We start from the raw sequence: 26,008 nt of genomic DNA on the forward strand, positions 1-26,008 counted from the left end.
ACCTGCCCCAGGAAGACCCCTGGGAACCCCAGCAGACCAAGGACCCCTCTCATGATGTGTAGACACAGGCACAGGTGTCTGTAATTATGGAAAACAGGACAGACGCCCACGCAGGCTGTGTTTAATACGAACGCGGAAAATGGAAGCCTCTAAGAGCAAAGCCTTGGCGTGTTCTTTCTGTGGCTCCCAGGAATAACCGGGAGCGGCAGGTCCAGGGGGAGGAGGCCACACGGAGGAGCACCACCAAGATGACACAGGGCCACCGTGTGTGGAGCAAGAGCTGGAGGGGAGGAGTTGGAAGTGGGGGTGGTGGCAGGTGCAGCGGGCCAGACACTCAGGCTCCAGGAGGCCGTGGGGGGCAGGGCAAGGTCACAAGGATGGGCGGGGTGGGTCCAGCCCAGAACAGCTGACTGGGCCCTTGGCTTCTGGGCAAAGCTGAGCAGGCACAGACTTTGGACGCCGTGCGGGGACGGCTCGGGGCACAGACCGTATGGGCCTGGGTGCTGGACAGGCAGCGGTAAGGAACCACACCCACCACCAGGCGCCCTCAGGGACATGTGTGCAGACTCGGGGAGTCCCCAGCCAGGGGCAGGGCAGGGTGACAAAGGTCCAGACAGGCTCGGCTCGCCAGCCCAGTGCTCCCGCCTGCCCTCTCCTGGTGGTCTGTGCCCGAAGAACACAAGGAAACCACCTGGATGGGGAGAGGGTGCTGGGTAGGCTCTCCTCCCCAAGGATGTGGGGGCAGACCTCTACAGGGGGCGCCGGCCAGCAGCTCAAGTGTCAGGGACTCAGGGGAGAAAAGGTCCAGACCTGAAGGTGAGCCGGCAGCTCCCACCGCGTGAAGTCCCAAGGCCCGGGCTTGGGGGTCTTAGAGGTCACTCTGGGCTGCGCGGACAGGTGGTCAGTCCAAGATGGTCTTGAAGTCTGCAGTCAGGCTAGGGTCAGCCGCTGCCTCCAAGGCGGCCAGTGTCGCCCTCGGGAGCTGTCGGCATAAGTGCCCTTGGGCTGGAAGGGGACAAGTGACGTGAGAATGCCCTGGAAGAAGCTGACCTTTGCGCAAGGCCAAGGTTGGGCAGGTGTGGTCCATCCCTGTGCAGGCCAAGCTCGGGGGGCTGGGTGGGCTGGGGTGTGCAGGACAGACTTCCTGCTGGGGCAACCCCTGCCCATGTTGGGGCAGCCAGGGCAGAGGCCTAGGGACACAGGTTGCGAGTGTAGATGACAGCCAGGCCAGTGGGGCTGGAGGGAGTGATGTGGCCTTGGCCTCTCCCCAGACCAGGGTCGAGGTGTGGGGAGGTCGAGTGAGCAGGGGGGCATGCGAGGCCCCAGGGTGAGAGCCTGCGACCCAGGGCACCTGCACCCACCATGGGGGCTCCTGGACCCACCCACCGCCACGCAGACGTGGGCGACGTTGCTTGCGCACACACAGCAGAGGGGGCGCCTCCACTTACCTGCCCGGAGTGCCCCCAAGAGACATCGGTAGGTACCACTGTGACGAGCGAGCTTGAGCCAGAAGGCCTGGAGGCAGAGCCACCGCGCAGCCTCGGAGGGAAACAGGCCGGAGGCGCCCTTGGCCCCCAGGGACATCCCTGCGTGGGGGCGTGGCGGGGGGATGTGACATAGACAGACAGGCTAAGACCACGCCCGGAAAGACCATGTGCTCCGAGGTGCCCGATGCTGCCTAGGGTCCCTGCAGCCCCGTCCATGAGCCGGGGAGCAGGGGCAGAGGTCGGGGGTCAAACGGGTAACGTCAATTCAAGATCAACCCCGAAACAGGCCCCAGGGAACCCTGACTCCGGGCGCTTTGGTCCTGTTCTCAAAAGCAACCCACACCAAATGAAGTAAAACGGGCCCGAGGGTCGTGGCGCGGCCTGAGCTACAGACCGGCCAGCGGCTTCCGGGATGAAGCAGAGCAGGCCAGGGATGGTCCTCGGGACGCCTGGAGGAGGCCGGGCTGCAGACCGGCCGGAGCCTCGCCTCCTCTCCACTGTGGGCCTGGATCTGTGCATGAGGTCGAGGGCACCAAGGGGGGGCAGGGGGTGCCGACACCCCCAGGCCCGACGGGCGAGCTCCCGGAGCCCGCAGCTGCGCCGCGCCGTAACCGTAAGCGTGCCGGGGCCCATACACTGCCGGGGCCCATACACTGCCAGCGCCACAGCCGACCCCACAAAACCCATCAGCCCGCACCCAATAACCCCGGCCCTCCGCGCACACCTGTGTTCCTGGCTTTCAGGAGGGAGTAGCAGCGTGACGCGGTGTCCGAGATGATGCGGAGGAAGAAGGCGGGGTTCTTCCTCACCGGCTGGTCAAATGGAAACTGGAGCACACACGCGTGGAACCTGACGAAGGGACGCCTCGTGGCAGGAAAGCCCTGGGGCTGGGACGCGTGCGTGCTCATGCCTGCGTCCGTGTGCACGTGTGTCTGTGCGTGTGCGCATGTGTCTACGTGTGCATGTGCTCCTGTGTGTCTGCGCGTGCCCGGGGCCACAGGACAAGCCCCTCCCCAGGTGGCTCCTGCTCTCGCTGACCACCCGGGCCCCTTCTGGAGTAACGGGCTTGTGCTTTGCTCGCCCAGCACCTGACTTCACACGCACGGGAACCCGCTGAGGTGGGAGCCCTGTCCTGCCAGTGGGAGACCACAGCCAGCTTTGGAAACAAGAGTGCACGACTTTAGGTCACACAGACTCGCCCAGGCTTGACACGGATGCCCGGCCCCTTGTCCATCTGTCCTGACTGTGGCTGGAAGTTAGCGGCTCTCTGAGCAGCCAGAGGCAGGTCTCCCTTGCAAACCAGACCAAAGCCTGGCTTTGTGTCTGAGGCGACGGCAGCCACTGTGACACCTGGGTCAACAGGGTCCGAGGTGGCAGTGTCTCCCAAAGAGCTACAGGAAGGCACGAGCAGGGCAGGGCCCCACAACTGCCCAGCCACGCCCCACTTCTCAGCAAGATGACCTGGAGCCATCCAGGGACCAGGAATGTTCCAGAAGCACATGGGGCCTGAGATGTTCTCATTACAGGGACAGGAATGACAGCTGGGCTGTTTGGGGGCCACAACCCTTTCTGTGGGGACATCAGAGGCTGCGGGCCCTCCCGTCGCTGCCTAATCACCTCCACGACCTGAGCCCTGTGGCGTCTGCCTTCCCCTCTGCACGCGGACTGCCTGCACCTGCCTCGCACCCCAGGCCCCTGCAAGGGTCCTGGTCAGTGCATAAGAGTGGGGACACCCAGGCCACACTGGCCACCCACTGCTGCCTGGTGACGGGACCGACGCGTCCAACCACGCGCGGTGCACACACACACACACACACACACACACAGCTGCAAGTCTGCAGTGAAAACCCGGCAAATACCGCATCCTTCAATCCTGGGACAGCAGAGGGCAGAGCGCACGGCCAGGCTGAGGGAGGGCCGGGGCCGCCGCAGTCCTGTGGTGTGGCCATGTGGCCGGGGAACCCACCTGTAGGCCTGCAGCAGGAATATCTTGTACATGTTTGCATAAACCGTGCGGACGCTGTTCACCTGGTCACAAAGACAGACACGTTGCGACGTCTGGAATTTAGATGTGGGTCTCGCGCTTTATCACCAGGTCAAAGCCAGGCCGTGGGTGGCAGGGGCGGCGGGAAGGGCCCGCAGGCAGGGATGGGGAGGGGAGGGCTGAGCGGTCGTCAAGCCGGGGCCCCAAGCCTTGGAAGCCCACCACGGGGAGGGGCCCGACGCCCGGAATGCCCACCGCCCAGAAGGAGGGGCCGTGGTGGGGGGCCTGAGGACATCTGCACCTGGGTGCCCAGGTACAGGCTTGCACACACACGCGCACACACGCCCCGCACCGGGCACGCGCACCTGCAGGTCCAGGAACAGGGCGCAGCACTTGAGCCGCAGGAGCGCAAACAGCTTGTGCCGCAGGCTCCTCCCGGGCCGGGTGCCCTGGCTGAAGGTCAGGCTCGAGCGGATGGACGTGCGGGCATAGCTGTGGGACAGAGCGGCCCGCACTGAGCTGCGCGACCTTGAGGCCCGCCCACCCTCGCTGTCCGGTGCGTGGGGACAGCCCTGCACACGACGCCCGGTGCCACCCTCGGGGGAGGCCTGGGCTGCGGGGTCGCAGACGGGCAGGGCCCCCCACCCCCACACCGCACACACCGGGCCACAGTCCGGGTCACGAACGAGTTCACCCTTAGTGGCCTATGGCGCAGAGCCAGTAAAGTCCACGAGACTCACGCACACGTGCCCGTCACGCGCGAACACACGCCTCCCCGTGCGGCTTCCCAGGCGAGGGTCTGAGTGGGGCGCGGGTCCCAGCGGGGCGGGGGCCTCCCCAGCTCGGAGGCAGCTCCGGCTGCGCAGGGCCTTGAAGCCACAGCCCTGTGCCTTTCGCCTGCCTGGAGGACTTCTCGCAGGAGGACAGCGTCCCCCGCACGGCCTGGCCCCGAGGGTGAGGCTCACGCGTGCACACGGGGAGTGGGACGAAAGTCGCCCGCTCACACCGCGACACGGGGCCCAACCACAGGGCATTCCTGCAGCCGGCCGCGGAGGTGCCCCAGTGCCCTGTGTCGTCTGCGCGGGGGGAGGCCGTCCTCAGAGCTGCCTTCGAGCACCGAAGCTCTAGGGCCACCTTCTGTCTCACTAAGCGTGTCCACCGCAACCTCAGCCATATGAGAGCTTAAAACAAGGTTAAGTCAGCCGCGCCGCCACCACGCTGCCTTAGCTCGGTGACTCTCGCTGCCCAGCTGAGCAAATCTCTGATGACGTCCGTGACTTTTGCTTCTGGAGGACAGATTTCTGGAAGTGCACTTACCGGCAAAATGTATGAATGTCTCAAGGACTTTAATACCAAATTACTGCTTTCCAGAGAAGTCACTGGTGTTTGTCCTCAGCGACGTGCCCACGTGCCCGGGCCTGACGGGAGCACCGCCGAGGGACGGTGGGCGCCTGGGAAGGAAGCTTCTCTGGTGGTGGGCAGAGCCGGGCGGAAGCGCCTCCACACGCCGCCCCCTCTCCTCCGTGACCGCGTCCATCGCGACCTTGCTGCAAACCTCCGTGTCTGACCCCTGCAGAGCTCGGGGCCACGAGGGAGGCCCCATTGCCAGGCCCGGGTTTGAATCCTGCACTGTGCTGCTGGGTGACGGGGGCAGGTCCCTTGTCTGTGCCGAAAGGACACATCTGAGAAGCCGCAGCGGGCCCCACGGCCCGCGCTCGGCGAGGCCACTCGCGCTCAGAGGCACGGCGACGGTCTCTGCCCCAGGCGGGCTGCGTCGTGCTCGCTCATCCCCGCGCCACAGGGGAGGACCTTCCTGTCTTCTGAGTCCCTCTGCGCGGTCTCTGCTGCTTTGCTTCCTGTGCCCGCCCAGAACTTGCTCCCGGGCGTGCTGAGACGCACCGGCGCGTCCTCGTGGGTCTTCTCAGAAAACCAGCCGTCTTCCCCTCGCCCCCCCGCAGCACCGCGGCAGACTCGCTCGTGCTCGTGCACCCGGCCCGTGGCTCTGGCCGCCTCACCCTCGCCTGGGCTGGGATGTGGGGAAGACTTGGAGTCTGCGAGACCAGCCCGCCTCGTCGCGGTCCCTTCCAGGACGCTTTCCACCCTTCCGAGTCCCCCCCACCCCGCCCGGCCCCCGCGGCCGAGGCTTCAGGGCGGCATCCGTGAGCAGGCACGCCCCAAGAGGCCCTGCGCAAGCACGGCGGCCGCCGACACCCACTTGCTCTCGGGCACTGTCACCAAATGGGACGCCAGGCTGGCGTGGCAGTGCCTGACCCCCAGATGGCCCGCGCTTCTTGGGGAGCAGAGAGCTGGTCAGGGCCGGATGGCAAGGGAGGGCTGGAGGCCGGGGCATCGGAGCCGCGTCCCAGGGATGAGGAGAGACCCAGCGAAGATGGGGGTGGACAGAGCGGGAAGAGGGGGCTGGGCTTCACACACAGCAGCAGAGACGTGGGTCCACCCGGGGAGGTGGGGCCGGCAGAGCAGGCTGGGAAGAGCACCGTGGGAACAAGCAGGACAGCGGCGGCGCCGACCAGAGAGGGGAGCCCTCCGCCGCCCCCCGCAAGGCCGCGGAGTCAGGACTCGGCGCTCACACAGGAGCGCGTTCCCGCACCCACGCCCATCCCGAGTCTGCGTCCGCGCCAAGCCTGGGGTCGCGCTGGGAGTGCTCGGGCTCAGGGAAGACTGGCCATGAGGGGCTGACCTGGGTCCCCAAATCCACATCACAGCCCCAACCCACACGACACGTGGGTCACATGGGAACTGATTAAAGCTTAGGTCGTAGGTGGGCCCTGACCCTGACAGGCCTCCTTGGAGGAAGACAGACACGAGAGATGCCAGAGCGGAGATGGACAAGAGAACACGGGGAGCCCCACGGCAGAGACCACGAGCAGAAACGACCCTGCCCCGCAGCCCGAGCTCACTGGGACAGGATCCCACATGCTATGTACACGGCAGGCCGCATGCACCTCAGCCGTGCTCCCCGGGGAGGCCACGCTGCGCGTTACGGGGTGTCCTCAGGAGCTTGTGCCCAGCAGGTCCCCAAACCTCTGAACTCAGATTTACAGTGTCCCTGCAGAACACACCGGTGACCCCGTCTCCTGCACAAATTCTTCTTACCAATAAATGCCCAGAAGACCCCTCATCTAGTGAGGGCGCTCAGTCCCAAAGAGGATGTGTTGCTGCCCCATCTGCGCGGGACGCTGGGCACCCCGGCCCGTGACCCACCCATCCCACACGGAGGCAGAAACGGGGGCATGCCCCGCTGCACCCCTCTGTGGGCGCGCTCACCTGGAGTAGTCACAGGACACCTCCAGGGTCTGGGTGTCCAGCAGCAAGCCGCACCAGGGGAACAGGCAGCGGGCCGGCAGCTGGAGGGGGGCCGTGCTGCCCAGGGCCATGTCCTCCACGGGGAAGTTCACGGCCGTCTTCTGCAAGTTGGCTGAGCAGCCATACTCGGGAACGCCCCTGACCAGGGTCCTGAAGCAGAGCGGCCAGGTCAGCGCCTGGGAGGAGGGGGCACCGCCAGGGGCGCTGGAGCACTCATTCGGGGGGACGGCCACGGTGCTGAGCCAGAGGGAGCCGGGGCCAAGGACGTGGCGGCGGGTGCGGGTGCTGCCCTGGGGAGTGGGGCTGCTTCCCCGGAGCCCCTTAGAAGTTGGGGTGCGCAGCACACTGGGCGGATGGCAGAGGGGGCTGTGCTGCACGCACAGGAAAAGAAGTGAGGCCGCGACTATGCTCGTGGGGCCTCCCTTTTTCCCTGTAGCCACGTGGGGGACACGGTCTGTCTGGACTTGCTAAACAGGGTTGCTACAAGGCCTGGGCCCATGTGGGGGTTGGATATTTTGCCAGAATTAAATCGGGCACATGGGGCCCTCAGTGCCGTCCTGCTCAAGGCCTGGCGTCCAGGGGCTTCCTTTCAAGCGTGGTTTTCCAGGGGAAGAGAAAGTGCGAAACCAAGGGGGCTTTGCTCTGGTTGCTGGCTGTGTGGACAAACCTGTCACCGCGAGCCTGGCCACGGGGGAGTCCCCAGGCTCTGAGGGAGCACGAGTCCCACAGACGCACCCCAGCGCCACCCTCCACCTGGCAGCCTGCACGGGGCGCCTGGCAAATGTAAATCTGCCTCGCGACGGGGGCTCTTGCTCCGGGAGCCAGGTCAGCGGCCCCCCAGCATCGGGAGTGCCACGGGGACACGTGTGGGGGACTCACCTGAGGAAGGCCTGCGCTCGCTTCAGGTGGGGCGTGACGAGCAGGAAGTCGTCCACCAGACGCAGGAGCAGGCTGCAGGGCATGGGAGAGCCGGGCTGCGGCGGCGTCCCCGTTCACGAGGACAGGTGCAAAGTCACTTCCCCCAAAGGACTGAGCCAAAGGCTGACCTCGCAGGTCGTGGGAGTGCCGGGGGCGCACGGGCAGGGACACAGCTGCGGGTCACAGCCGGTGGAAACACCCAGGCCCCGACAGTGCTCAAAGCCACCACTAAGCCTACACTCGAGACCCACTCATGACCCCCCACGTGACTGAACATAGAGCCACAGGCCCCTGTCCACACCCAGCGGACCCGAAACGCAAGGCGGAGGTGAAAGCAAGTCGCCGCACGTGCACCCTGAGGGTCCGTACCCGTCCTGCTGGATGCCAGGAAACAGCCTGCGCTCCATGTCCCCGTAACACAGGCTGCACAGCAGGGTGGACAGGACGGAGCCCTGGGGGATCCCCTGACACTGGAGGTACGACCTGGGGGACAGGACGCAGGTAGGAGGAGGCCCCCCGGGCCTCGCACTCATTACAGACACATGTGCCGCAGCCTACAGACACGCAAACCACACGCACATGGAGACCCACCACACGCAGACCAGCACGCGTGTGGACCATGTACGCAGACTGCAGACACACACGCAGACCAGACAGACACACAGACCACACTTGTATGCAGACCACATACGCAGACACACAAGCAGACCACACACGCTGGTCAGGCGCCGGCGCACACCCCAGAGTGCACGTGGATCAAGGGCCACTGTGCACCCCATGGAGCCCTGACAAATGTCTGTCCACACGTGCAACGGTCCACATGGGTCTGACCTTTTCTATAAAGGTCCCCGCAAGCAGAGAAGCAGGTGGGGCGCCTCTGAGGGAGCCCCGGGGGGTGGACACAGCAATGACCTTTGCCCCAGAGCAAGTTCCCCTCCGGTCCGGGTGCTGCGGACAAGCCCGCGGCCTCTGGGAAGGCGGCCCGCGGTACACCCGTCAGCAGTGTTTCTCAGGACGCATTTCAGATGTAATTACAGGTAACAAGTGCCACAATCAGTCATAACATGAGAATAACGAAACATTCTCTAACTAAAAAGCTTCTGATTCCCAGAGCACAGGGAATGATCCCCGGGAAGGTGCCCATATCTCCAGCTGACCTCTAACGACCTTCACCGTGAGCCGGAACCCTCAGGACCGGTGCTCTCACCCCACCCCGGGGGCCCCCGTGGGCACTCACCCAGGAAAGTCTGCTTCTGTTTCTATAAATAAAAAAATTATCTGCTGACATTTAAATGCCAAAGGACTCCCCAAGCCCCAGGAGCCGCACGGCCGCAGGGTCTGCAGGCGACCGCAGGAAGACGGCAAGGACCCCTACTCACTTGCCCCCGATCCTTATGACGTGGTTGTACACCAAGCTCAGGAAAAGCTGGAAAAGGCCGCTGCTGGCTTCGTTCAGAGAGTAGCTCTGCGAGAACAGACGGACGTGTGGGCGGGCGGGCCATGACTCTGGCCGGGATCCAGCCTGGGGATGCCGGCCCGAGGGCACGTTGCAGTGTGTGTCCCGCAGCGGCGGGCAGGAGCCCGGCAGCCAGTGAGCACAGGTCTGCGAGCCGCGGTGGCCAGCCCATCCCTGGTTCTGCAAAAGGCCACAGAGCCACGGGGCTGAGCTGTCCCCTGCCCTTGGAGGCAGCGCCTGCTCACAAGCAGGAGGAAGACGTTTCCCCCAGAGGGTCCGTTTCAGGCGGGGACACAGGGTGAATCCAACTTGTCCTCCTAAGGGGAGGGAGCGTGTTGTCGTTCAGTCTCATGATCAAAACCGAGGGAGAAGAGGTCTCAAGCTTCCCACGAGAACTGCTGCTGCCCCGCGGCAGACAACCTGGCGGCGTAGAGCCCTAAGGGGCTGCCCCGGGGCATCTCCAGCGGCAACCGGGGGCCACCGCCGTGTCCACACCCCGCCCTGGCACACATTGTGGCCGCCTCGCCCACCTGCTCGATGACCACGGAGTCCCTGAGCGAGGTCGTCTCCTGCAGACGCTCCACAAACTGTCTCATGTACGGCGGGAGGTCTGTGAAGGTGGACACCTGCCGGCAAAGAGGAGGGGGTGAGACAGCTGCGCACCCTGGCCCGGCGGGCGGGGGTCATGTCGCAGGAGACCTCGTCCACGCCGGGGACGAGCAGGTGCCATCTGGGAACAGGAAGCCGCAGCGCTGGGAACAGGTACGGACCGCGGAGCTCGGGAACCGCCCACCTGGTCAGTCCCCTGTCTTTGTCTTTGGGGGGGTCCTGTCTTCCCAAGACCCCTCCCTGATGCCTGAACCTTCACCGTGGGAGGTGGAGCCCAAGCAGGAGGCAGTGGGGGTCCCAGCCACCCAAGCAACCAGGATGGAGGAGCTGGTCTGGGGCGGAGGAGACTGCAGAGAAAGGAGCCAAACCGCCATTTCTTCCCTAGGCCCACTGCCTCTGGGCACTGGGAGCGCCGGGGGCTGCTGGGAAGGGCCGCTGAGGCAGGGAGAGGCCGTGGAGGGGACCCAGGCGCTCTCTGGTGAGCACAGGGGCCACGGCGGGGAGGGGGGAAGGGGGCCAGCGGCCAGCGCCATCCGAATACAGCGCTCACCACTCCCTCACTGTGGGGGGAGTCAGTCTCCTCCGCAGAGAAAACCAGTATTCTGTGAAACCTATGGTTCACTGGCTTCGTTCAAGGCTGGCCGCTCACGGACACCAGCGGCAGGCGTGACCACGAGGGAGACCACAGCGGACGTGCCGGGAACCTGCCTGCGGCTGAGGCCGCTACGGAGTGGCCGGGGTTTGAAGATCAGTCCAGACCGACAACGAACAACACAGCGAAACAAGGAGAAAGGAAAGAGGAGCCAGAGACAGAGTCCGAGAAAGCCACCCGCGGCGCTGGGAGCTGAGGGCAGGGTCGGCGGGGCGGAGAGCCCGAGGAATGGGCGAGCCAGTCGGGGGTCCCACGGAGAGAAGCCGCAAACAAGCCCCCACAGGTGTCCCGGAAACCGGCTCCCGTGCACGGAGCGCTGAGCGCAGGAGCTGCGCCCACGGAAATGCCCACGGAAACGCCCGATGGCATCGCCACCGCGAGACACAGACAGCGGACCAGAAAGGAAGCGGAGTCAGCCACCCAACCCTGCCAACCTGGCTCCGTCGACGTGAAACACTTCTGCTCGTGCAAACATCCCACTTGTGACCAAAAGGGCAGAGACAGATGGAGAAGGCACCTGGACCAGGGGCTGGCACCAGACACGGGAAGAACCCCGAGAAGTCCCTGACAAGTGGCTCACAGCTTGTCGCAAGCAGGAGCTGACCTCACGGGCCTCTCACACACGGGGACACGCAAGTGGCTTCCGCAGGGCGCTGGGCAGGCACGTCGTGGGGAGGCTGGACCCGGCACAGTGCGGCCGCCCTGATCGCGTGGCCGCGGGCTCAGCCGGCCCCCATGGCGCACATAGCAGTGTGGTCAGGCACCGTCCGCCGACGTGCAAGGCTCTGCCTCAGCAACGCCCCAACAGCAACGTGAGCTCTCGCCAATGGATGCCCCATCGGGGGAACGTCTACCCCACCGTGGGCGCCCGCTGATGCCCACCCAGCAGGAGGCAGAGCCCTGCCAGGCAGCATCGGGGCAACCCCGCCACGACCGGAGAGGGAAGGACCGCCACCCATGTTCGGGCTCGCCTTGGAGCAGAGGGAACCAGACAGGAAGGGCATGTTCCGCCCCACGTCACATTTGTGGACTTCGAGACGGGTCCCTGAGTCCACATGGCTGACGTCAGAGCAGGGGACACTCTGGAGAGGGGTAGGGGGTTCGGTGGGCACCTGTGACGTTCTGCGTCTCAACCCCATGGTGGCTGCCACCTGCGCCACACGTGTCAACCCCCCACTCCTTGTGGCTCAGGGCTTGCGACCCACACTTAGCCTCACGCCGCAGGTGCTCCCGGGGGCTCTCCCCAGACTTCCCGGGTCAGCACCTTTCCCTTGGCAGCCTTCTAGCGCCCCCATCACGGTGCGCTCCGCAGGCCTGGCTGCTCTGACGGGTGGCGGGAAACTGCCACAAGCTGACCGGGCCGCTTGTCCTTCCCCAGGCCCGGGGAAGGGGGGAGGGGCACCCAGACCCTCAGCTCTGCTGTGTGGCAGGGGCAGCGAGTGAGGCCCAGGCGTCCACGCAGTGCTCTCCTCTCCCGCAGCACTGGCCCATGGGGCTCACTCTGCCCTCAGCATGGCCTCGGGCCAGGCCAGGCTCCCACGGGGCGTCGGCAGGGACATCAGCCCCGCCGCAGCTGGCATCCCGGGGGGCCCGGCTTCTGGAAAGGTACAGCAGGAGGCAGCGGCCCACGGGGTGAGACTCGGACGTAGCAGCAGTGAGAGCGTGGGACCACTTCTGGGGCTGGGGGAGGGTGGGCAGACCCACGGCACAGACACGTCCACACGAGACACCCTCGTCAGGGAGCACACGCCCCGTGGCTCTTACATGTCTCTTGAAGGACCTGCGGACGTGCCCCTGGGCGGTTCTCCGGACCACGGCGTAGCGACGCAAGCAGTAGGTGTTTTCATGAGGCCTGAGCACGTTGGCGACGACCTCGGCCAGCCTGTCCTGGGGGAGGGCGTCGTACGCCCCCGTCACGTCCACCTGTGCGGGACGGACGTGCTGTTTACGCGCTGTGCCCGGGGGGCCCCACGGATGCAGGAGGACTGAGACACCCTGACTCCCAGCGTCTCCCGTCTCCGGGGCACACATCTGTGCCACGGCCCCCAGACCCAGCTGCAGGGCAGGCCTGCGACCCTGTCTACACCCGGAAATGTGACGGGGCTTCCCCAGGGGATGCTCTGTTAGTGCAAACTCAGGGAATGAAGGCCAGCCACAGCCCATGACGCACGGCCAGCTGGTCGGGGGGACCACTCCCACAGGCCAGACGTGCCCAGCTGGCTCACTCGGGCATGGGCTCGGGTTGGAACCGGGCACCCACCTTGACGAAGTACAGGCGGGGCGCTGGGTCCTGGGCCCGCACGCGCAGCACAAAGTCGTGCCAGGCCCTGTGGATGTCGTCCATGCCCAGCACGGAGGCCCCCAGGAGTCTGGGGCGCCGGGCCCGCTCGTAGTTCAGCACACTGAACAGCGTCTTCACTTGCGAGGTGAGATGCTGGATCTGTGGGGCCGGCCCGGGGCAGAGGCAGCACCCCCAGAAGACGCCCATCACACAGGGGCCACGTCAGACCTCCCTGCCTCGGCCTGCTGGGCCCCACAGGCCCCCCAGCATCCCCCAGACTCGACTCCGGAAGGGCCAGAGGACCGATCGCCCCACACATCCTCGAACCCTGGCTTCTCCCTAGGGACCCGCTGCAGGGTCTGGAAACTGCGGAAAGAGCAGCTGCAGGCGTCTCTCTCCTCCTCCTGCCAAGCGCCCACCAGACGAGGCAGGGACCCCACAGCCCACCATGGAGGAGCGCCCCTTCATGCAGACCCAACCCGGTGTCCGGTCAACATCAACAGCCTGGCTTTCTCATCCGGGGACACACACTCTGTGTGTATTCCGCTCTGTGGAACCACTCAGAAAGGGTCAGAGCTCTGGTGACAGAGATGCCGTTGGCGGGGACCACGGAGTGTGCCAGGCATGGGGTGACACCTGCGGGGGAGGCGTGTGCTAGGCACAGGGGTGAGATCCCGCCGGGGGTGCTAGACATGGGGGTGAGACCCATGGGGAGGGGTGTAAGGCACAGGGGTGAGATCCTGCGGGGGAGGCGTGCGCTAGGCACGGAGGGGAGGCCCTGTGTGGGTCACTGGAACCCCAGCAGGCTGGTGGCAGGTGAACGACCCAGTTCTGTCGTTGGCTCACGGTGAGTACCGAGGACCCTGCTGCTGCAGAGGTCCAGAAGCCCCAGAAGCCAGGGGCTCGGCGTGGCCAGCTTGTGTCACAAGAACCTGTGGGTCCCCGGGGTCTGCCTAGCATCCTGCAGGCCTGGCATTCCTACAGGCTCCTTGTCTAACTGTGGGCACATGTCCCATCAACGCAGCCTGACCGCCACAGACCTCCTCCTGGCCTCCTGTCTACCTGCACACCGAGCCGGGGTTCCTGGGCTCCTGACTTAGAAACGAAACAGCAGCGCTGACCTTCTTGTCTCGGCACAAGGCTCTGGCTCCCGCCACATAGTCCATGTTCACGATCGGCCGCAGCCCACCGGGCTTGGGGAGGAAGCGGAGTCTGGACGTCAGGAGAGTCGCCCTGGCTTCGTGCTGTCTTCGCACCTCTGCGGCGGACAGCTCTCGAAGGCGCACGCTGGTGCAGTGCTGCCTGAAACACAGAGCCTCGTGGGCCATGGCTGGGCGGGTGCGCGGGAAGCGCAGGGTGGGCGGGCCTGCCTGAGAGCCGCCGGGCTCCTGAAGCGCCCGTGCCAGACACCAGTCACCCAGGATGCCGAGGCCGGCCACCTGCAGGAGCCCCTCCCACAGCAGGTGCCGGACACCAGGGTCCCTCCAGGCAGAGCCCTGGGAGGCCCAGGCGGGAGCAGCTGGGACCCTTGGACAAGGGTGGGTGAGGGGGTGACCGATGCGGCCCCCCAGAGGAATGGAGCCATCTCTGCGTGGGCCTGTCAGCTCCCGGCAGCCTCTCCCCCACCACAGCCCACAGGCCGGCCCCAGCAAGGAAGCGCGGTAGGCGAGCCCAACCCCCCGGGGCCTCTGATGCCCACCAGACAGAGGGACAGTTTCCACAGTCCCCACAAGGACTCTCAGGAGCCATGAGATAGCTGAATCATTACACAGGCCACACTGTTACCTCGAACCCACAACAGAGGTTGCCCGACCCTCTCCCAGGTGCCGGAGGACACAGCCCAGCTCCCTCGGCGGAGATGCGCTGAGTCAGGGCACGGGCTTGGCCCAAGTGTGAGACGCAGCCCAGGAGCACCCATGTCGCCACTTTGGGGCCTTGCCAAGCCCTGTGAGGACACAGCCTCCTAGCCAGGGCTTGTCCTTCAGACTGGCAGACTATCCCCGACGGGACCCCGAGCCAGCCTGTGGCCAACACGCTCCTTCAGTAGACAAGACACAGCCCTGCAGACAAGCCGAGCAGCCACTCCGGCAAGGCAAGCTGGAAGGTTCTGCCTCAGGGGCCCCTGCCCGAAGCACACCTGTGCCGGATCCTGCCTGCACACCACCCACGGCCCAGACCGTCCCGCTCGTTCTGCGTGAATTCGAGGAGCATTTGACCCACATACCAGGGTCAAGCCAACGACCTGCCTGCGAGCTTGTTTCCATTCAGTACAAACTTCTCCCCTTTCGAGAGCCTGGACCCCAGGTGGCACAGACTCTGACATCTCCAGTGAATGAAAGGGGCCCCAGAAGTCCGTGCTCAGGGTGGGACTCCCAGTGAGGGGTACCCGGAGGCATGGAGCCAGCTGGAGGGTCAGGACAGGGGGCTGTCATCTGTGCATACGGGGGGGGGCAAGACAGGGAGCTGTCATGTGCACACACAGGGGGATGGGACACAGGGCCGTCATGTGCACACACGGAGACAATTGTGAGCGCGCGGCACTGGCAGAGACACCTGACTCCCAGGGTCTGTAACGGGCTCCAGACGCTCTTCCGGTAGAAAAAGAGCCGGTTCTTCTGAAACGTGGTTTCCGTGACGTAGAAAAATGACCTGAGCAGCTCAACCACGTAGGTGCCCATCAACCAGCACAGAAGCCTGGCCAGGACCCCTTCTCTGCGGCGGTGCTCGGCGGCCGGCACACTGCAAGCCTCTGGAATGGAAAAGGCACAGACCACAGTGTCCGCTCTGCCCGTCGCAGCCACACTGGCCGCTCAAAACGGGCAGGCGGGGACTGAGGCTCAGGGAACACGATCCTCGGCCCGAGGGGGGACACATGCCATTATCACATGTCTGCTGACCGCAGAACGAGAACACTTTGGACTTGTGGCGGAATAAGACATTACTGGTTTCATGTTTCCTTTGCTACTTTATAACGTGGCTACCAGAGTTTCAATGACGCAGGCAGTCCCGTCACATTTCTACTAGACAGAGAGGGGCTTCGTCATCCGTCCTGGCTTCCGAGCAGGATGGAGAAGCAGAGACCCGCTCTCCCTGGGGGGACCTGGCCATTCAGCAGCATCGCCGCTAGGCAGCAGGGTCCAGACGTACCTGGGGCTTCCCAGACCAAACCACATAGGGGCTAAGGGCCGCCAGACACTGTGCAGCTGGGAACAGGCACCAGAGAGCCGCGAGAACTTAACACAGGACCGTAGACACGCACCACGGGAATGCGACGTCACTCCGTGCGGCCGGGGACACGTGCCACGGACCCAAACTGTCCTCTGTACTCTACTCTGTGCACTTGGCAGGAAGGGGACCCAGAATCTGGTCTGGGGGAGAGGACAGAACAGTGAGAGAGGGGCGGGGACACAAGGCAGGGACAGACATCAACGACCACTGACCAGAACATAGCACGACCTCTAACCGGGGGCATGACTAAGTGGGAGATCACATCAGGCCCTCGTGCTGCTCAGGACAAGGAACCCCGAGAGGACAGCAGAGCTCGCGGCTCCCAGCCGCCACCGGCGCAAACCGGGAAGGAGGGCGGAGTGGGAGAGGCACATGGCTCCCTGCAAACGCGGACTCGGGCGCAGGAAAGGCAGACCAACTGGGAAGAAAGATGAGGGGCGTCGGGCACGTCTAGAGTCAAGGAAAGAAGTCCGATTCTCCAGGTTAGTGGAAAAGATCACCGGACTGGACGAAAGCCAAAACAGCAGCTGCTGACCAGCAGGGCCCAAACCGCGAGGCTCCAGGAAGGCTGGACGCCGACGCCCGCCAGGAGAGAGCTGGCGCGCCACTCGGGGGCATCAGGACAGAAGTTAACGTAATGGGCGTGTCCCCAGACTGCCCCACATCTGCAATGCTCACACCTGGTACAACCTGACCGATACCATCGGAACAGAGAGGAACGGACAAACCCGCCCCAGAGGAAGACAGCACTGCCCCCAGCATCTCACCCTCAGCACAGCGACGGGGGTCTCGGGTGGCGTGAATGTGATGGCCGGCCGCAGGCCTGCAGACACACGAGGACAGGCACGTCTGCCCACCTCGAGCAGCCCGGACCCCGCAGACAGGCCCCGCACAACCGAGTCACGAGTCAACAGAAAAGATCACTCAGAGCCCAGCAGCTCGCCGACCAAAGACGACATCGAACAAGAAACGGAAACTTCTCAGAAGCGACTGAAACCGGACACGGGCAGCAAACAGAAGCTGGTGCACAGCTAAGACACAGCCAGGAAGGGAGCACGGCCGATCACCGGCCGGGCACTCAGACAGGCACGCCGGCGACCCTGATGGCAGGGCGGGCGGCAGGGACACGGCTCTCCTCCCAGTGAGGACCCTACGGAGACACCAGACTCCACTCCGAAGGTCAAGGCCCCTGTTCAGACCATGGTGGGCACGCGTAAGCCCACGGGACGGGATGACAGAGCACAGCCACACAGACCCCCCGTGCCCAGGGTCAGGGAACAAGAGCTGCCACCAGCCCAACACGGGCCGGAGGGGGACAGGCTGTGGGGGCGGGGGGCACCTCCCCAGGTTTCCTCAGGAACCCATTCTGTGATGTCTAGTGACACTGGGCAGCAGATGGGGACAGCCCAGCAGTCTGGCCTCCGGGGATGGGGACAGGAATAAGAGGGCAGAGTGGCAAGCAGGATGCTGGTCGAGGCTGGCGTGACAGAAACCGAGCCCTGCCCAGATGACGGTCTGCCTGGGGAAGAGGCGTTCCAGCCGGGTAGGGTGGAAACAGTGGCCCGAGGGCCATGCCTAGAGAACCCTGGTCTCATCTGTTCAGCCCCGTGGGCAATGTGCGTGGCCACAGTCGCGGGAAGGACCAGTCCACCAGGGCCACGGCTCCAGTGTTCAAGGACACAGGGAGGTCCAGGGGCTGGGCCCATCACTCGGGAAAGCACCAGGTCCTTCCTGTGTGCGGTGCACGGGGCACGGCAGACCTCGTATGAAGCTGGGGACGGGGCCACGGAACTCAACACTTTCCACCAGGTGAGTGGTAGCCTGAGAACACCGGTGCTGTGCTGGACACCTTGGAGGGTCAACCATGCCGCGCCAGGAAGGGAGTGGCTGGTTATGGGCACACAGGCATGTCCAGTGCGAAAGTTCTAGAAACATGCTGTGCAACACGGCCCTTACGCTCTGCAACGTGTCCTGTAGACTAAACCATTCATTAGGAGGGTGGATCTCAGGCGGCATGCTGTTTTCCCACAATTAAAACACAAAACTTACATGCCCAAGTTATTGGAAAGATGCTCAGAGCCTCTCGGGGAAGCGGAAAGGGTGTCCCCTTGGAGGCCATCACAATCCCGATCTTTGGAGATGAGACGGGTGCACTTTAAGCCCTGCCGTGGGAGACTGAGATGGATACCCCAGGAGGTGACCCTGGTTCGGAGAGGGCTCGCCAATCTTCTCATCTAGGAGTCTCAGATGTCTTGCGAGCTTGGCGGGGGGGTAGATCAAATGGCAAAACCCCAGGGTCTCTCCTTGTTGCCACTCCCCACCAGGGACCGTGGTCGGTGGCTGGACCTGCATCCCCACATCTGCTCCCCGCGCGTGTCCCCAGGGCCTGCCTCAGTTCATGTAAAGCGGGCAGGAGGGGTCAGAGGCGGAGGGAGGGGCCTGGTCCTGCAGGTCCAAGCAGGCACCTGCGGCCTCTGCTGCTCACCTGGGCTCCCCCGCAGCCAGGCGCAGTCCTGCACTTTCATCTTCCACGTCAGCTCCTGCGGCGAGAGCTTGGCGTGCTTCCCCAGAGAGATGAACTTCTTCACGTTCCTCAAGAAGCGGCGCTGGTTGTGCCTGGAGCCCCAGAGCGCGGGGGGCACCAGCCGGCACAAGCAGGCCCGCAGGAAAGTGTACACCTGCCAGGGGCTGCTGTGCTGCCGCAGAAGCCGGACCAGGCGCCGAGGGTCCGTGTTCTCCTCGGGAGCTGCCACTGGCCTCTCCAAAGGGCAGACGCCCACTCCTCCGTGTGCCTGCTTGCTAGACGCCTCTCCAGGGGCCTGCGCCCGAAGGGGGCAGTGCGTCCTGAGGAGCGCGCGGTATGGGCACCGCGCGTGGTTCCCAAGCAGCTCCTGGAACAGAGGCCTCATCCGCCAGTAGCGCGCGGGAAGGCGGCGCGTCCTGTGGGAAGCCCCTGCTCTCTGGGGCCCGGAGCCCAGAAAGACCGTCTCCACGAGTTTCCGGGCCCCAGTCAGGCTAGGCGGCAGGGCGCTGAGCAGGAAGGAGGGGCGCAGTCGCTCCCTGCCTCCCGAGCAGTAGAGGAAGTGCTTGGTTTCGGGGTGCGCTGGCTGATGGGGTACTCCCTGGGGTCCCTGAGATGGCTGTGCCGTGGTGGAGCTGAGACGAGTCCCAAGGGGCCCTCCCTCCCAAGAGGCGGCTTCTGCAGCGACCCTGGCAGGTGTCACTGCGTGGGGTTTGCTGTCACCCCGGTGGGCCTGGTTAGACGGCCTGTGGGTCCCCTGCTCCGGCTCCGGGGTCACGCTGCGCCTGGGCCTCTTGGCTAGAGGCGGACTGCTCCTGGATCTGCCCTGCCGCCGCCGCCTTGCGCCAGACTTCCAGGCCTGGCGCGTGGGTCTGAGGTCCTTCCAGGTCCCAGGACTGTGGCCCGGGGACCCGAGGGGCCGAGCCACGGCGGCGGGGACGCAGAGGTCGTAGAGCGGAGGCCCACACACCTGGTAGGCGCAGCTCGGGGCCACCAGCACGTAGAGCGCGCAGCACGTGAGCAGGTGCGCGAGCACATCGTCGCCCACGCGGCGCAGCAGCAGCCCCCACGCGCCGCTGCCGCGCAGAGTCTCCGTCACGGTGTTGGGCAGGTAGCTGCGCACGCTGGTGGTGAAGGCCAGGGGCGGCCCGCCGCGGGCCCCGTCTAGCAGGGCGAAGCCGAAAGCCAGCACGTTCCTGGCGCCGCGCTCGCACAGCCTCTGCACCACCCGGGCCACCAGCTCCTTCAGGCAGGACACCTGCGGGGCGTGGGGGGCGGGTCCTGAGGGGCTGGGGACCGAGGCGTCCGGGGGCCCGGGGGCCCGAGCGCGCGGCCCTCCCCCTCCCACCCCGGCAGGCCCGAGCCGGGTTCCCGGGGCAGCCCACCTGGCGGAAGGACGGGGCGACTGGGGGTGGCCGCGCGTCCCAGGGCACGCACACCAGGCACTGGGCCACCAGCGCGCGGAAGGCCGCCGGGTCCCCGCGCCGCACCAGCCGCCGGCCCTGGGGCCCCAGGCGCCGCAGGAAGGAGGCCAGGGGCAGCACCTCCCGGTAACGGCTCCGCAGCAGGGCGCGCACGGCGCGGCACCGGGGAGCGCGCGGCATGGCCGGAGAGGGGCGGGTCCGCGGGAGGAAGGGGCGGACCCGAGGGGGGGGGGTCCGCACGAGGAGGCGGGGCTTCGGGGAGGAAGGGGCGGGCCCTGGGCGGGGTCGCGGCGTTCTGGGGTGTTGGCGCGCAGGTGCCCCGAGGCCCCTGCGGGCTGTGGCGGCGGGACCGCTTCCACCCACGCCCCGCGACCCCGTGCAGGGAGCCGCCGTTGCAGGGGGGGTCGCACAGCGGGGAGGGGTGGAGGCGGCCGCGGCTCTGGGGTACCCGCGGGGGGACCCATCGGGGGGCACCTGGTGCGCCCTGCGCCGCCTGGGAGAGGGTCCCCTGATTTGTCCCATGGGCCGGGCCCCAGGCGCTGAGGACTGCCGGGGAGTGCGGGTGGAGGGGCCGGGTAGCAAATAGGCGAGAGAAGGGTCCCCTGCGCTCCGCCCACGTGCGCCTGGGGGCAACGGAGGGCCCTGGTTCTTTGTGGCCATCTGGGTCTCCTAAACCCTGGATTGTACTTTCCACTTTCAGGTCCTTAGGCTTCTGTTGTCTGCGCCAGAAAGGGAAAACCCAAATCCGTTTCCTACCAACTGGGGTCCATGAAAGATGGGGAGAAACCGGAGCCCCAGGGCCCGTGTGGCGGAGGGCAGGGCCCTCACACCCGCTCCAGCTGCGGGCTTACTCCCAGCCGCCCGCGGAGGGCAGGGCTGGGCAGGTGGAGGGACCTGCCTTGGCCTGGGAGCCCCTTCCAGCCCAGCCCAGACCCAGTGTTGACGGTGCTAGTCATGAGGCTGGAACAAGACAGTTCGGAATGGCCGCCCTAATGAGAGGACCCCAACGCGGCCCATTCAAGCTCGAATCGCTGAGGATTAGGCAAACTCGGGGGGCTCCGGGGGTAACAGACCGAGCTCAGCACACTGCATGGCTGGGTGCATGTTGACCTTGAACAATGTAAGAAACATTTTCAGGAAATTGCTTTTATTCACAGCCTTGCATTTAAACAGGCCTCCCCACGGGCCGCGGTGTGCGGGTGAAGGGCTCTGACTGTGTCCCGCCCTGGAGGGTTCCACGGAGTCCACGGAGGGTTCCATGGAGTCCGCGGCCTCCAGGGCCGTGTTGGAGACCCGCTGACTTCTCACGTTGCCACTGGTACGTTTGCCGCTGCAGGGGGCAATCTGTTCTTTTCCAACAAAGTTCCTCTGCTTCCCCGGGAGAAACCTGCTTAGGAGACAGATGTTTTTAGAAAAAGCAGAGTAGGAAAACCGAGGCAGAAAAGGACACGTGGGGTTGATACTGTGTTGATGGTGAGGAAGGGTGCCCCAGCCCGAATGGAGACCCTTCATCTCCGGGGTGGTGGGTGCGTTAACCTGCCCCGGAAAGCGGGTGCTGGTCTGAAATCATTGCATCGTAAATGTGAGAGTTTGTTCCAAGGAAAGCGCTGATGCTGTTGGCTTCAGGAAGAATACAACAGAAGCTTCATTCTGAGACTTCTGGGAGGCCACGGGTGGGCTTCAACTTGACACCCGGAAGTTTCTAAACCAAGTGCGTTGGGCACCAGGAGCCAAAGAATGCTGCGGTGCTGCTGGTTCAGTGCAGCAGAAGGAGTCCCCCCACCGCCCTGTGTGTGGGCCTCCATGTGGGCTGGACAGACTGACCCAAGAGACGTCTAACAGCATGTACACTGAGCGTGGGGGGCCCCCCAGGCGGTTCAGGGGGCCGGATGGATGTCAACAGCCCACTTCTCCCCGGTCCACGAGGAACCACGGAAATGACAAGAGCAGATCTCAGGAAGCCCCAGCCCTGCCCAAGTAAGCTGAGCTTGGCCATTGTCGGTGCCCAGGCAGGGCTCGCTGCCCGCGGTCACTGGGCTGCCGGCTGGCGTGGGCAGACTGCCCTGGGGGAGGGCTAGCCCTGGGTGGCAGCGTGGGGAGGAGCTTGTGCGGGGATGGCATGTCCAGGGCTGGGCTGCTGGCCGGGCACCCTCCCAGGCGAACACACACCTCAGCTCCAAATAGGTGTCCCCAGCTAGGCCACTGCCCAAACGAACACAGGGCGGTCGGCTGCACACAGGCTTCTGTCCGGGCAGAAGCTGCCCACAAAGGGAGCATGAAAAAGAAATGACATCGTCACTGTGGCCTCGCCGACAGAGGGCCCACACGATCCAAGCCCCCAGGGCGCCTGCTTCTGGGAAGGGCCCACCGTGGGCCACCGTCCAAGCTGCTGTGACACCAGCATCTGCCTCTATCTGTGTCTCTCTGACTCTGACCCCCTCGAATCCCAGCCACAGAGTCCCTCATGCCAGCCAAGGCCGCATCCCTGGGTTCTGGGACTAGGACGTGGCCTCCTCCCCTTGATGCTCAGCTTGACAGAGAATACAACTGTTGCTTTGTTCTGCCTCTGAGTGCTTCTCCTGGTGTCCCCAGCAGGTGACCTCCCGGAACACAGGAACCCTTGGCCAGAGCCAGTCTGGTACTGAGCCTGGTCCGGTGTGTGTACGGAGCTGGATGTCCTCTCACTGCCCATGTGGATTTGTGTGACCAGCGCGGCTCTCACCATGCTGAATGGTACCACGGGCTCCAGGGTCCCCGTGCTGCCCTCCCCCTGCACTGTCCCCTGGCCTCTGACCACCAGCCTCCTCAGCAGGGAAACTGTCCTTTTGAGGCTAGAAACGGAAACACAGTATATGTGACGCACAGAGACGGGTGCTGTGCTCTGTGTCCTTCCCATGGGGCCAGCGGTCTGCTGCTTTCCATCTCAAAGCAGTGTCTGGGCTGTGGGGCACAGGGGACGTGACCACATGCTGCTGAAGGCCGCCTGGGACTCTCCCACTTTGGAGCTGTTACCTGTAAAGCTGTGCGGACTATTCGTAGACAGTGTTTTGTGTCTGATCACACGACTTGTTATTCCTGGACAGAGGTCCAGCAGGGTGGCAGGGTCACGCTGTAAGGGGGAGGCGTGCCGCCTCTGTTCCGTGGGCACTCTGTGGGCTCCTGCTTCCCTGGGGCCCTGCAGCACTTGCTGGCCTCACTGGCTCTTCCTTTCGCCTCTCTGATGGTGTGGGCGGTCCGCAGGCTGCCCGGGAGAGGGCCGCGATGGGGCGCCCGGGCAGTCGTGACCACAGGGTCCGCCTTGGGCCCCGTGGAAGGTTCCAGCTTAGGGAGCGTAGAAGGGTCACGGGAGGAGCCCTGTCCTTCCGACCACACGTGGGGGAAGGGAGGGGGTGTGGAGGGCAGGTTCAGGGACCCGGGTTTTAGGGGGTGATTTCTGGAAGCAAAGAGGGGGCATAGGGAGACATCTGTGTGTGGCACCCCAGAGGCCTGAAAGCCACCCCAGGTCCCGCTGGTAGGAGGATTGTTTTGTTTGAGGGAAACATTCTCAGAGCCTGACACCATCTTTGCCGATAAGTGAACACAGGCTCGCTGTGGGAGTTACAGTAACACTTCACTCAGCAAACGAGGGAAGTCCTGGTGAGCCAGTAAGGGAACGGCACAGCCGACCCACCAGCAGACCGGTCACTGCCGTTCTAGGCAAGGCGTGGGGCCCATGGCGTCCGACTCCCAGGGCACACCTTCCCCTCAGGAGGCGGCAGAGCTCAGCGCGGGGTCCCCGGTGCTGGGTCGTGGGAGGAGACTTCGCGGCGGTCCTGCCGAGAGCCCCTCGGGGCAGCCCAGCCGGGCCCTGCCAGACCCAGGGTCTGACTGCGGCCCCACGGACTCTCCCTGTGAAGGGTTGACGTGGCCGCGCTTCCCCATTCTGGCCCGCACGACCCGACCATGCTGAGCGGCCGAGTGCGTGTCAGCCGCAGGCGTTAGTGGCAGCGTCCCCACGCAGCCTCCCCGGCGCAAACACTTCACCGAGCTCAGAACACTGAAGTCACAGACAAGCGGAATCCTAGCCAACCACACACAGCAGGGTCGGAGCAGGGGACACGGGCTGTGTCCCTGGCAGCGGGGACCACCCACGTGGGCGGCAGCGGCTGGCCCATCAGGCCCTGGGACCGCCAGGCTCAGAGCCGCCGGGGTGGAGAACACCCTAGCGGTCCTCGGGGTCCGTGCCCCAGCCTCCGGGTGCTCTGGGGCCAGGGAGCTTGGGGGCCCAGCTGCCCTGTCCTCCCGGCCTGTGGGGAAAGCAGCCTCCACCTGATTTTCTGTGCCTCATTCCATTGGGCAGGTCTCGGGGGGCAGCAGCAGAGAGCGGCTGCCCGGCGCCCATGCCGCCCCCCCACTGCACCCCGCAGGCTTGCGGCTGGGGCTCCTCGCGGTGACGCTACAGTGCAGCGGAATGACGGCCCTTGTCGGCAACTGTCCCCATATTAGCTTGTTGTCCCTGCGCAACCGGGAAGCAGGAGGCAGGCGTCACTTCTCTCTTCCAGGCTCACGGGTGGGGTGGGGGTTTCCTGAAAGCCCGATCACTGGGGACAGAGCCGGGACACAAACCCAGGTTCTCCAGGTTCCAGGCTGGTGTCCCCGGTGAGTGGGCCTGGTGCCGGCCAGACCAGCGTGGTCAAGAGGAAAGGCAGCAAGCCGGGGTGGGGAGGAAACGGCCCCTCAGGTCGGGAAGGTCGGCGGGTCCGGGGAGAGTGGGGTGCGCCCCCTCCCCCAGCGGGCGCGGCGGCTGCATTCAGCCCTCCTGACCCATTCGCGGCTCTCCGTGTCCGTTCGCAGCCCAGCCACCTGACGGACACTCAGCAGGTGCTCACGGTCAGAATCCCTGCGGGTGCGGGAGTAGGTCCCCGCGTCGTGGCCAGCGCGGCTGGGTTCCGGTGTGTGTGCGCCTCTGGATTCTGCGTCCTTGGACATTACTTGACGAAATTTAAGAAAATGGTGCGATAAACTGACCCACTCGGAGGCGGAGAGGTGGAATTTACTTAGAGAATTAAGTCCTTAATCTCTCCTTTTGTGAACAGCACGTGCCCCAGGCCGAATCCTGGCTCCCTGGGGCAGCAAGGGGGTGACTGGGTGTGTCTCTGGGGACGCTCAGGGCCCGGCTCCGGTGGCCATCAGTGGGAGTGAGGGTGGGGAAGGAGGTGAGGACAGCGGAGCCCGGGCGTGTGTGTCTCACAGAAGGAGCCACTCAGCCCCAACCCTGTGCAGACACCCAGATGTGCCCGACTCTTCCCCTCTGTTGCGTGCTGGACGCTGCCCGTCACCTGCTACCTGGACCTGTTGCCCAGGCTTCCTGTCGGCCGGCCCCTCCCCCGGCGGCACGGGGCGCACCCTGCCGACACCCGCGAAGACCTGCCCACGCCTCCAGAGTACACTTGTCACTCTGGCCTCTCCCAGCCCCCAGGCCCGCAGACTTGTGCAGCATGGAGGCCCCGGAAGACCAACCAGCCTCACGTCCGCAGGGACCCTGGCTCCCCACAGGTGCCGAGGGCACAAGCTCCAGGTCCTCCCGGGAGGAGGCGTCAGCATCCCGGGTTTCAGGATTCCTGTTGTTCCGAACTTGGCGCGAAGCGCCGTGACTGAGGGCGAGCAGGGGCGGTGCCGGCAGAGCGGGGAGTCAGAGATGCAAACTCTGCGGCCGCCGGGCGCGTCGTGGCCGAGTGCCGGTTGGGTTCTGCACTTGGGACGCACAGTGGGAGAGACGGTGTGCGTGCAGAACAGCCAACACGGGGACGCGCGAGTCCGGGGCGTGTGGTGTGGGTCTCGGGAGCAGGGACGGCCGGAGTCCGCGACCAGCCGGCCCGCGGGGAGTCCTGCGCATCTCTGAGTGCTGACGGTAAATGCGGAGGAGAAAGTTCTGGAGGGGAGAGAGCCACGCGCAGAGACAGACGGGGAGGCAGCCTGACTGCAGCCCAGGGCCCAGGGACTGAACGCAGGAGGGGGAGGGGTGCGGACAGACCAGAACAACGCGAGGGGGAGAGGGGCAGCGTGGCAGAGGCACTCTGGGGGAGACAGCTGCTGGACTTCCCGATTGTTGGAGGATGACCTGAGCGTCCCAGCGGGAGGGTCA

The 26,008-nt window shown here is 65.2% G+C and overlaps 1 protein-coding gene and 1 long non-coding RNA gene across 7 annotated transcripts; one reads left to right on the forward strand and one right to left on the reverse strand.

The window, feature by feature from the left end:
• Positions 1 to 84: 84 nt before the first annotated feature.
• TERT (telomerase reverse transcriptase) lies at positions 85 to 20,078 on the reverse strand. Of its 5 annotated transcripts, XR_009407354.1 has the most exons (17): positions 19,846 to 20,078; positions 18,425 to 19,718; positions 15,265 to 15,460; positions 13,833 to 14,013; positions 12,691 to 12,870; positions 12,195 to 12,353; positions 9,700 to 9,795; positions 9,093 to 9,178; positions 8,083 to 8,196; positions 7,675 to 7,746; positions 6,757 to 6,945; positions 3,837 to 3,963; positions 3,454 to 3,515; positions 2,212 to 2,336; positions 1,449 to 1,586; positions 811 to 1,005; positions 85 to 691 (listed from the first exon to the last, which is right to left on the reverse strand). XR_009407354.1 is itself a non-coding variant. In XM_059416822.1 (16 exons), exons 1-16 carry the CDS (start codon positions 20,062 to 20,064, stop codon positions 902 to 904), a joined length of 3,342 nt encoding a protein of 1,113 aa, XP_059272805.1. In that variant the 5' UTR covers positions 20,065 to 20,078; the 3' UTR covers positions 85 to 901. The 5 variants fall into 5 exon arrangements, 4 of the variants coding, with proteins under 4 accessions (XP_059272805.1, XP_059272808.1, XP_059272809.1 ...); XM_059416822.1 differs by having other exon boundaries at positions 85 to 1,005; XM_059416825.1 differs by lacking the exon at positions 8,083 to 8,196 and having other exon boundaries at positions 85 to 1,005.
• Positions 20,079 to 20,179: 101 nt separating this feature from the next.
• LOC132028185 (uncharacterized) lies at positions 20,180 to 23,925 on the forward strand. Of its 2 annotated transcripts, none has more exons than XR_009407355.1 (4): positions 20,180 to 20,361; positions 21,058 to 21,202; positions 21,485 to 21,861; positions 22,477 to 23,925. It is a non-coding gene; the product is annotated as an uncharacterized LOC132028185 (long non-coding RNA). The 2 variants fall into 2 exon arrangements; XR_009407356.1 differs by having other exon boundaries at positions 20,180 to 20,328.
• Positions 23,926 to 26,008: the final 2,083 nt, after the last annotated feature.

This window comes from Mustela nigripes, chromosome 12 (assembly GCF_022355385.1).
Source record: "Mustela nigripes isolate SB6536 chromosome 12, MUSNIG.SB6536, whole genome shotgun sequence".
NCBI classification, from domain to species: Eukaryota; Metazoa; Chordata; class Mammalia; order Carnivora; family Mustelidae; genus Mustela; species Mustela nigripes.